At 36.4% G+C, this 12014-nt stretch overlaps 2 protein-coding genes across 12 annotated transcripts in view; one reads left to right on the forward strand and one right to left on the reverse strand.

Moving 5' to 3' along the window:
- The window catches only part of LOC147844648 (uncharacterized), an 88836-nt gene extending 76963 nt beyond the window's left edge, over positions 1 to 11873 (reverse strand). For 3 of the 10 annotated variants that reach the window (XR_015482810.1, XR_015482809.2, XR_015482811.1), the window contains exons 1-2: positions 11797 to 11873; positions 5600 to 6046 (exon numbers count right to left, since the gene is read on the reverse strand). Coding sequence is in view for 1 of the 10 variants with exons in the window: in XM_087248090.1 (XP_087104216.1) it covers positions 5006 to 5059 (54 nt within the window). In the remaining 9 variants the exon portion in view is untranslated. Of the gene's footprint in view, positions 1 to 5005; positions 6047 to 11796 lie in introns of those variants that run through there. The other 7 variants (XR_015482813.1, XR_015482812.1, XM_087248091.1 and 4 more) reach the window with 3 other exon arrangements.
- Positions 5079 to 12014, forward strand: part of mkln1 (muskelin 1, intracellular mediator containing kelch motifs) — a 40140-nt gene continuing 33204 nt past the window's right edge. Inside the window, exon 1 of one of the 2 annotated variants that reach the window (XM_087246096.1) lies at positions 5079 to 5461. In XM_087246096.1, the coding sequence (XP_087102222.1) occupies positions 5445 to 5461 (17 nt within the window). In that variant the 5' untranslated portion in view covers positions 5079 to 5444. 2 annotated transcript variants of the gene reach the window in all.

A 12014-nucleotide genomic window follows, 5' to 3' on the forward strand; every position in this document is an offset into this window, starting at 1 on the left:
CACATTTCTCTGTAAATTATTATTATTATTTTATATTTTATTCAATTTTTTCTTATGCTTTCTGGATGATATTGTATTATGTTGTGTCAGACTGTTTGTGTATTGTGAAATTACCTCTGTACCCCTTTTTATTGTTGTTGTTGTTATTGTTTATTTTCTTATACTAAAAAACAAATAAAAGATTTTTTTTTTTAAAGGGGGCCTGGTCAAAAGCATAGTGGCTGAAGCTGAAGAAAGGTCAATACAAATGCGGAAGCAATTTGTCAGACTTTAAAAAAAGGTTGGCTCCAATAGCCTGATGGTTAAGTGCGCCAAGTTCGACCTGAGTTCGATTCCTGGCTTGAGGTCCTTTGCCAACCCTTCCTCTCTCTCTCTCTGCTCCCAACTATTTTCTGTCAATTCTCTGCACTATTCAAAATATTAAAGGTTAAAACCTCAAAAAAAATATTATAAAAAAGATTTACTTACGATATATTTGTTCTCTGCACCTACCGAGTCTGAGAAGGATCACAGATACTTGCATCGAGAAATATGGAGAGTATTTTTTTCCCATAAGCTGTGCGTTATCAAATTCCATTAAAACTACACACTTCCACCAGTTCATATTCGCATCCAATATCTCGTTTGTCACAGGAGATATGCATGAATTGCCGAACTGCTATTAAAGTCAACAAATTAAAAATGAAACACCCGAAATTATATGAAATACCGAAAGAAATGTGGATAGCGTGATGACGCAATGACGTTAATCGAATTATGCGCTACAACATATAAAACGGAATCATAAAAGGAACAATCAAAAAGCAACTCATCCAAACACCTTAATCTTATTATTGCCTTATTCAGATTAAGGCAAATAAATCAATTACTGATGTCCATGTAAACATAGTCACTGTACATTTTGATTTCACACAGACTTCAGCTTCAAGAGAAGTCTCTAGAATGGCTTGTTTCATTTCTGGAGCACTTGTGGTCTGTATTTCTATCAATAGGCCGGGTACGTTGTGGCTGATGATGACGCACTTGGTGATGTCTGCTTGTTTTCGGGAACACACATCAACGTGCACGCACAAACATCCACAGCAGGCCTCTCCAATGCGTCAGCAGCTCCCAGTTCATTTGAAATGCAATGTTAATCTTATTGTTTTCCTCCATGTAGTGGTGAGTAAATGTGCCTAGTTAATTCACCCCAGAGTGGAAATAACTCCTTACAGCACACTGATCCACTTAACACTCCCCAGAACAACATGACCTCGAGTCGCTTTTTTTCCCCATTCACAAACACAAGCCAGTCTCATAAATACCGTCCTTTTCGGGGAATGTTTACAAGATGCAAAACAGAAAGGAAAGCCCTAAAAATCCTGTCATTTACTGCTCAAGTGACTGGCAATTCAAGAGATGTCAGGTCAAGTGACTGGACACACATGGTCAAAGAGTTTCCAAGCCAACATAAGTTGGAATGGAAGGCAGCCATTTGGCTTACTCTCTTATTTAAAGGGATAGTTCACCCAAAAAATAAAAATGTACTCACTACTTAAGTGATTTTAATCCTTCATTTGTGTTTTCTTCCGTTGAACACATAAATAGAAGGGTTGAAAGAAGTAAATGATCACGAAATTGTAATTTTTGGGTTAACTAATCCCTTAAGGAGCACTCAAGGCACAGATGGAGATTTGGGATGTTGAACTATTTTATAAGTACACCATGAACTTATCCCCTCATCTTTAGAACATTCACAACCAAGTGTTTTATGAAATCACTTAAATCAAAGAAGCACCAGTGAAAAACGATTTGAATTGATTGTGATTTGTTGCTCAGCTGTTGCAAACACTGCAAGCTGATTTGCAGAAAGACGTTCCTGTTTGAAAGCATCAGCAAATCATCTTGCCTTGGCAGTGACACAGCTTTCTTTTTCTGCAATGTATAGTTGCCATAACAATTACAGCTCACACCTGCCACTGATCACTGCCTCCCTCTCTGTACAAGCACTGTCAAGTCAGAAAATGTTCAAACCAACAAGCACAACACACAAAAAATGCATGTTTAATCTAGTATTGCAAACGAATTGTTTTTAGAAAATAATATGCTTTTAATGAGATTGTGTTGCTCTTTTTTTCTGATAATTTTGTATACTATGTTACTTTAACCCTTTTCTATTAATGTACAGTTTTATTTGGAATTTATTGAAATTTAATAAATACATTTGTCATTGTTATAATATTATTACAAACTGACATTAAATAAAAAATATCTGTGCATTCTAACATTATAAAATGTTTTGCATATTTAAATAGCTGATATTTAAAGGGGACCTATTTTACCCCTTTTTCAAGATTTAAGATAAGTCATTTGTGTCTCCAGATTATGTCTGTAAAGTTTCAGCTCAAAACACCCATCAGATTATTTATTAAACCTTTCAAAATATAAAAATTTTCTGCTTTAAACACTATGTAGATGTTATTGTGGCCTGTCCGTTTAATGCTTGTTCTCCCTGCCCACCATTCCCACTTGCCTGTCAGATTGTGCCTCAATCTCCACCTCGGCTTTGGAAGATAAACAGCACAGTGACAGACCTGAAGGAAGCAGATCTCATGTAATGTTGGTGAGAAATACTACAGTAGGAACTTTCCCCAATGATTATTTGATGTATTTGTTATGGGGTTAATGAGTCGATGAGAACGATAGGTCACACACAAGGTCGTTACAAAGTTCACAGAAACAACCACACACACAGAGAGAGAGGAAGCGTTTAACTTTGCACTGTTTTTGCATGGCAAATGTGACAGGATACACATTACTCTTCACCGCTTTATGAATATCTATTATGTTAATGTACAAAATAAACCTGATTTAATGTCCACAAACTGGGATTGAAGCGTCTTCTTTTATAATTGTACTGACACTTGGCTGTGGTGAAGAAAATCACGGTAATTCATTAACATGCAGTTTTAAAAATGTTTGAAACTTGTAAAACTCATTCTTGATCACATTTGATGTTGACTGATGATCACAGAGAAGCGAACAGATCTTTTAATAACGGTTGCTTTGCGCACGTCTTGGCTTGTTGATATGATTATACGCATTACAACAAAGATGTTAATACACACCTGTCAATCAAATAGGTGTGTGGGTGGGAAAACCGCACTCTTACGTCATGTTGCCTTGGGCCTCAAAATGGGAGGGATTTGGATCCTATTTTTAACGTTAGAAACTTAAAAAAAACTTACAGTGTTTATATCACCCCAATATGACTGTGGACACACTATACATACACACATTTCTGTCCAAACACCTTCCAAAAGATTATTTTCATCATAGGTGAGTATAGTAAAGTAGATTTTTAGTAATAGCCGATGCCTTGTCTTCTTGGAGAGTCTGCTTACTATGTTATCATAGGCTATTTTACTGGAGTCATTTGGGACCATTACTACATTCACTACCATTATTTCAGCATCAGACACATTATTTCTGAGCTGTTCGCCTCTGATCTAGACTTAAGATCTCCTGTGTATGGTCTCCAAGTTTATAAACAATAAATCCAAGTTTATAAACAATAATTAAAAGCTCTACTAGAATGTGAAGGTTTTTACAAGAAGGAGCTTCATAATTACGGGAACTACAACATAGCGCAAAAGCACCTTCCACACATTCTTGTGGAGCCATCAGCCAATCACCCTTGTCCAGACATCATTTTCCTCTGGAGTCATTATTCAACTGGCATTTATGGCTCAGGTGATTGGCTGAACCACCTGGTAGCCGAATGAGTGTCTCTAACTAAAGACGGAATGACTGCACCAACCAAACACCTGCCAATGAGATGAACAAGAATGCTAATGATCTCCCCAGGTATGAATCCCCTGACACCCATGCAGGTTTGTTTTTGTGAATTGTAGGGACACTCCATTGGTTTCCATTGTTTTTACACCATACAAACTATATTTTCTAATGACCAACCCCAATCCTAGATCTAACCCTGATGCAGTTGAACTTTCTGGAAAAAAGTATGATTTTTTATGATTTATGAGACTTTTGAAAAAGGAGAAATCTGCAATATCCACATAATTCACCATCTGCTAGTAATACCTGATCATACCCATGTCATTATACACGTTTGTGCCCTGATATGTCACAAAAACACGTGCAAACACACACACTAGCTTCAGCCTTTAACATCTGTTATGCACTTTCTCCAGTATTGGTAAATATTCGTTCATCTTGTCCTGTGAGGCTAACAAATTAATAAGACTTTCATAATGCAGTACATAATCCAATGCAAACTATCTCCAAAATATTTAAGAAGAACTACAGTTCATTGCCAATCTTATACATTGAGATGACATCATTCGAAACGTAATTCCTCTTAATACGCCATTTATCTGCGAGGTTGCTTAGCGACGTAGTCGATAACCTGTTTACGTCACTAACAATAAATCAAACCCATATTTCACGCACGCACTCTGTCTCCGGTTTGCCGTGCTTCTCCGTCCGACGACGCACGCACGGGCTCAACCTACATGTTGCGCGTTCTCGCTTTGGGAGCGCGCACGTTCAGGTTGTTGTCAGGTGCTCAAGTTGTTTGTCGTTCCTACACGACAACTAGTGGCGTTGCGCGTTATCGCAAATAGCTTAACATCCCCCGAGGGACATCTGAGGGGGTTTAATTCTTTCAAATATGGATGACATGTGTTTAAATCAAAGTGTTTGCTCGCGTACAAAACGCCGTGCGTATCTGAAAAAACAAGCGCGAGCTTTCAGACTTGCGCACTATGTTTTGAGCCTCTAGACCTCTTGTATAGTTATTTATTAAACATCGAATTAAACTAATTTTAAACTAATCTTAAACGCTTGACGAAGTACATCAACTTTATATTAATTCCCATGTCGTGACGCGGCAAATATCACCACAAAAACAAGACATCCGCGGTAAATTCCCATAGGCTTACATAACACATGCGTAAAAACATGAAATGACATCCACGTGAATTTAAAATTCGAAAAGTCTTACGTGTTTGTGACAGGCATCGAGCCGGCTCTCCCTTTCTGTCAAGTTTTGCTTCATATCGCTCCTGTTCCGCTTTATCTTGTGTAATGACGATGACGATGGTACTGAAATAACAGCGCAACTTCTGAAAGTGCGAGAGTGTTTGCTCCTTTCCCTCTCTCGCGCGTTTCTGCAAGCCTCACGCCTCGATTTATTCAGTTTATCGTCAATAATAAAGGCTAAAGTCGGCTGGAGCTGTGTACGAGGACATAGGTTATATTCGGTTGCCGTGACATCCTAACGTTACTGCGCACTCAGGGGGGCGTGATGTTGTTCTTTAAAACAGAAGTGCTCCGCAGCTGAGAGGTTTTAAATTAGACAGCAGTCGCATATTTCATCCAGGACTAAAATCTCACACGTTCACCAACAACTTTGGATTTTAATCTGCGCAACAGAGACCGGAATGCGGACGTTGGCAAGGTTTGGTTGAGTGAAAGCGCATTACATGTGGCACATCATCAAAAGATACCTCCTCTTGGCAACAAGAAACCCGTTGCTTTATTTCTAATACACGCACATACATTTCCAATAGCCTGAGGCATTGTCGTACACACTTACTTTAAGAGCTGTTCTTCACAACAATCCACATTTCTGCAGCTTTCATAAGTGCGCGAGGAGTTTGCGGTAACATCATATGAAGAAGCCGCAAATAACTTCACGCGTCCGCATTTCTGCGAAGTGCGCAGCTTATTATGCGCGGCAGCAGGTGCAGTCCGGTCCGCGCAACACCAAACACCATCACCGGCTGATGTTGGAAACACTCCTGCTCCACAACTCTGGAAACGGGGCGTTTACAGGACGACTGCGTTGCTTTACAGTCTTATTTTGTAGTCATGGACACACACACACGCACGCACTTGGTTTTCTGTTCGCTGTTTCATTATATCATGTCCATCATGTGACATAGTGCGGCCTCCCTCAATGGAAACTTAAAGGGACCTCCTCCCGAACTGATGCTGGAACGTATGCAGTCCGTCCCGGCTGGAACACTCTGTTCAGCTCAGTCTGTTTGGGCCAATCATAATAATATCTTGTTTACACAGTGTCAAACTTACAATATGTCCTGTAAAGAATTGTTCATACACTTGAAATATACACAAATATATTAGATTAAATGTATTAAGTTTAAAACCTTTAATATTTACATTACATATTATAACATGCCTATTTAGATAGCCTATATGTAACACTTTATTGCAATGCACAAATCACACCATTAACAAACCATTAACTAAGACTGTATAACTTAATAATTAGCTGATTGTTAATTTTGCTATAAGGCTCATGTCTCTAACTCAATTCCTGGAGGGCCGCAGCTCTGCACAGTTTTGCTCCAACCTTAATCAAACAGCTGATCCAACTAATCAAGTTGTTCAAAACTACTAGACACTATTAAGCAGGTGTGAGTTGGAGTTGGTTGGAGCTCAACAGTGCAGAGCAGTGGGCCTCAAGGAATTGAGTTTGAGACCACTATAGGTAATATTTGAGCTTATGTATCGGATCATACTTTAATAGGTAACAATAGGCAGGTAATAAGCCAGTAGTAGGTAATAGGGTGAATTGTTACTTAAACTATTGATGATTTATTTAATATAATTAGTCACACTCTAAAAACGACGAGTTATTTATTTAACTCAATAGTTGAGTTAAAATATTGGGTGCTTTGTTGGGTTATTTTTAAACTTTAATGGATTTTGTAATAATAACTCAAACAGTTTTGCTAAGTATTTGGTGCTTTGTTGGGTTGTTTTTAACCTTTATTGGGTTATTTATTTAATAACTTAACTAATTGGGTTAAAATCTTTGAATTTCAACACTAAACTGATTTAACTAACACAGAACAGCTGTATTATTATGCGTACGTAATGCTTTTTGCTGTAATCATGATGCCTGCCTTAATTTCACAATAAAATTCTGAAAAAGATCAAATTAAACAGTTAAATCATGTAAAGTGACACTAATGTAATTTACTGTGAAAAAAAATTACAGTGACATGTTGTGAAATTCTGGGAATTTATTACAGTGTACAACTTTGTTAGTCTATATCAGTGGTGCTCAACCCTGTTCCTGGAGATCAACCTTCCTGCAAAGTTCAGCAGCTCCAACCCTGATCAAACACACCTGAACCAGTTAATTATGACCTGAACAACACTTGATAATTACAGGCAGGTGTGTTTGATATGGGTTGCAACTGAAATCTGCAGGAAGGTAGATCTCCAGGAACAGGGTTGGTCACGCCTGGTCTATATTATTCTATAAAGTTATCAAGATTACAAATTCTTCTTCTTCATCATTATTATTATTATTATTATTATTATTGTTATTAATAATAATATTTTAGGCATGTAAAATTGTTGTTAAAAGGGATTGCTGTCTCGTCACATAAATAAAAATCAATGAAGTAGTATTAAAAGCTCAATCAGCAATTTATTCCCTCTATCAGGTAAAATGCACTTTATAACAGCTCATCATTGTGCCAGTATCTTTCCTTTGTACATTACTTACTAATAGTAGCAACTTCACTGTATTATTTCTTTTACCTGTACAGGTTTTGAAAGTTGTGACACACCAACCATCCCCATCCGTTTGCAGTAAATTAAAAGAGCTCTTGCCAAGATCTGGCTGTGCACTTAGCTGAAATGACATTATCTCTCATTCCTTACATCAGCTTGTTTTCCGGTAAAAGACAGCATCAGCGTGCTATGATTCACCGTAGGCATTTATCTAGAAGGTCATTGTGTTCTTCTGTAATCTTGAATATTTAGCTTCACTGATAAGACATTTTGACAACCACGTCTAGTAATAAAGTTACATCTTTTACTTGTTCTTTTTGTCTATCTATCTATCTATCTATCTATCTATCTATCTATCTATCTATCTATCTATCTATCTATCTATCTATCTATCTATCTATCTATCTATCTATCTATCTATCTATCTATCTATCTATCTATCTATCTATCTATCTATCTATCTATCTATCTATCTATCTGTCTGTCTATCTAAACTGTATAGTCTCCTGAACGACTATATCTAAGCAGTTGACATTGTGATCATTGAGATCATGTGACATTGAAGTTCAATGTGACTGATAACGACCCTCAATGCACAGAATTAGAAAGAGGAACACAGTTTACGAAAACAATAGAGCACCTCCACCCCACATCCCTCGCTGTTCTTCTTGGATATGAGGATTGGATCGCCCCCTTGGGCAGTTATATAGCCCGCTCTCTTGGAGAGTAGCACTGGTTCATTTGCTTGTGTCAAGAATAGCCTACTTTCAGGCTTAGCTGCAGTAAATTTGCCCTGAGCCTCATTGTAATGATTAATAATAGTTCAGCCATTGCTGGATGATTAATTTAAAGTGTTAGCTAATGTGGGTCCTATGATAATATTTAGGTGATGGAGGAGAAGGAAAAGTTTTCCTTTAGTTTACTGCGGTAACTATTATTGAATGCTATGTATTTTGTCCGATGTATTCCTTCGTAGATTTAGAAATGAAGTCATTCTTATATTAACAAAAGAGAGTTTTAGTCATTTGAATATATTCACATGTTTTAAGTTGGCTATTGCTTCAAAATTCATACAATTATTTGTATTATTTAAAAGATTTCTGAAAGATATATACAGTTGAAGTCAGAATTATTAGCGTCCCCTTTCCCCCAATTTCTGTTTAACGGAGAGAAGATTTTTTCCAACACATTTCTAAACATAATAGTTTTAATAACTCATTTCTAATAACTGATTTATTTTATCTTTGCCATGATGACAGTAACTAATATTTGACTAGATATTTTTCACTTCCATACAGCTTAAAGTGACATTTAAAGGCTTAACTAGGTTAATTAGGTCAACTCAGGTTAGAGTGATTAGACAAGTTATTGTATAACAATGTTTTGTTCTGTAGACTATCGAAAAAATAGCTTATAGGGGCTAAGAATTTTGAACTTAAATGTTTTTTTTTATTTTATTTTTTTATTAAAACTAAGAAGAAAAAAATGTTATTAGACATACTGTGAAAATTCCCTTGCTCTGGTAAACATAATTTAGAAAATATTTAAAAAAAGAAATAAAAAATCAAAGGGTGGCAAATAATTCTGACTTCAACTGTATATTTTCCTAACACATAATACCTTAACTCTTAATCTTTTAATCTTCTTAATCATTTCTTTAAAAATTCACAGTCATAAAATGATCCATTCACGCAAAAAGACCATTTTAATGTTAAAATATATAAGCAAATAATTAATATTATTTACAAAAAAATAATATTTTTTTAAATATTCACACATTGACCATGGAATTTCCTTTCCTAAAATATTCACACCAAACTGATTTTTAAAGCCCTTTAGGTTAGGGGTACCCAAACTTTTTAGCCTGTGACCCCCAAGATAACAATGTCAGTGACTTGCGACCCCCATTTTTCTCGAAGGTAGTTATAAATATACAAACGTTGCACAAACAACAATAGGTCTATATAAAAATGATTATATTGGCACCACAAAATAACCATATATTTTCTGTAGTCATTAATTAATGTGTTTAATTTAATATAAACCTCAAATCTCTTATTTTTTTATGTTTCAGACTGCCATAAAGGTTATGAAGTAAGTTAATCTAAACACCCTAGGGATTGCCAAAGGATTTAAAAAAAGGAAGGCGGATGGATTTTTATTTGTATGTTGTTGTTTTTTTTTTTTTAACGTAACTATGAGCTATCTTCTGTGGGTTATGGATAAAATATGGTAATTCTAATAGTTTAATCGAATTTATTTGAGTTTTGGAAATCCCAAAGCAACATACCCGTCCCGCGACCCCCACTTAGGGAAGCACTGATTTAAGTTTCCTTCTAACTTGTATGCATGAAAGAATTCTTATTTATCAACAAAATAGGCTTACTTAATAAATGTTATGTTATTTTATTAAACAAACCCTGTGCTATGGTTTACAGCCCTGTTTTTGTGGATTTCTTTAACAATTTACAAACAAACTCAAATGATTATTTTATTTTATTTTGAAATAACAAGCAACACCCAAGGGAGATGTTTGTAAGCCCTTTAGGATTCTTTAAAATTGTATAAAGAGAAACTAATTCATATTTAACTATTCTCTTGAAATAATCAAGCAATGCCACTGTGACCGAGGCGTTCATAAAACTTGGCAGTGCAACAGTTCATATGAATGTCATTATCAGAAATATTTGGCAGCATTATCCAATTATAAGGGTCACATAATGTTCCAGTCCCGTTCCACTTTAAGATTGCGTGCATGCTCAATGTGTGTGTGTGTGTGTGTGTGTGTGTGTGAGAGAGAGAGAGTGTGCATATGGAAGTATATTGTGCGCGTGTGTGTGTTGTGTGTCGTGTGTGTGTGTGTCTTTCGATCAAGATGGCGGTGGCTCCTGACAGCAGAGTGCTTTCCTACAGTGTTTATAAATGGAGCTCGTACTCCTCTACATATTTACCCGAGTGAGTAACGCACAATAAACACTCACGTCGAGATTCTATACATGCTTTAAAATATACAAACACATTTTATAACTATATATTTCTGATCTCTATATGTATTAACCGGGCCGGGTTGGAGCATACGGGAGTATTTATATATATAACATAAACATAAAGCAGGCGTGCATGTATAAATTGAAAGCAACAAAACAAGTAAAGTCTCCAAATGTACGTATTAATGTGCATTTGGTGTGCAAAGTGTGAGAACAGTGGTAAAGTGCAGATGTGACAGTCACGTTAGCATGCTAGTTTCGGCTAGTATGAAGCAGCTCATGTGGGTTTATATAAATAACACATCTGAAATACACCTGTGTGCTGTTTTATGTGCTTTTATACAGACCATGATGCTTTTTAAAGAAATTGACAGGTGTCGTACTGTACGTCGTTAGCTATATAGCATTAAATCATAATGCAGTATATAGCCGGATAGCAACACAGCTAGCCTATCTTGTGAACTGTACTTGAACTGTACTTTTAGTAGTAAACAAAACGTAATTCTCCGAATGCACATTCTTGTTATTGCTTTATTCTTGTTATTTATAACATGTTGATTCAAAATATACCTTCGTTAGACTGACTGTACTGTATTATCATGCATAAAAGCAAAAAGATGCTACATTGGCTAATGCTAAACTGGGAATATGACACTGAGTCAGGTTATTTTTAACCCCTCTTAATCTTATACTGCTTTTGTTTATCTATACAATTATGTAACAGTTATTTTATGGCAAAGTTTATCCAAGCTTTGTTTTGAAAATACTGTGATTTATCACAACACCTGAAGTGTCCTTTCTAGACAGCCTATGAAGTGTAGTCTTGAAAGTGAGTTTTGAAACACTGCCAATGAGTTGGTTAGTTGTTGCGGTCTGTCACAAAATGTGAGTGCAATTTGTGTCATGTAAAATGCATCATATACTGCTAATTTGCTATTCTTCTTTGTGTTTTTTTGTGTTAGACATGACAGCTAGAGACAAATGTGCCTGTAGACTTGCATAAACAAACCCTTGACTCTGTTGCTGCATTAGCTTAGTGATCTATAGCTGCGTCCCAAATGGCACACTATACACTATGCACTCATGCACTATGTACTTATGCACTTACACAATCAACAGGATAGTATATGCATGTAGTGTCGTCCCAAATGGCACACTAATGTTTTTTTACTAAGCGGAAATTCAAACCGTTTCCCTGATGACGTTTGACGGTTGCCAAATCAGTGAAATAAACGACCGAATTATCAAATATTACCTGCCGTGAGTGTTGCCGCATTCACCATCGGGAGGTGCTATAATCACTCTCGTAGAAGAATTTTGTTTTCACCATCCAAAATAAATAAAGTTATTCAACATGTGCGTCCGATAGCTCCGCCTCTTCCGCTACGTAGGCAAACCTGCGGTCGTTGAGTGCGTTAAGTGTCCATCATTACACACTTCATTTTAGCGGCTGAATGAGTGCATCATCCGGGA

This window comes from Danio rerio, chromosome 4, assembly GCF_052040795.2.
Source record: "Danio rerio strain M-AB ecotype USA chromosome 4, GRCz13ab, whole genome shotgun sequence".
NCBI classification, from domain to species: Eukaryota; Metazoa; Chordata; class Actinopteri; order Cypriniformes; family Danionidae; genus Danio; species Danio rerio.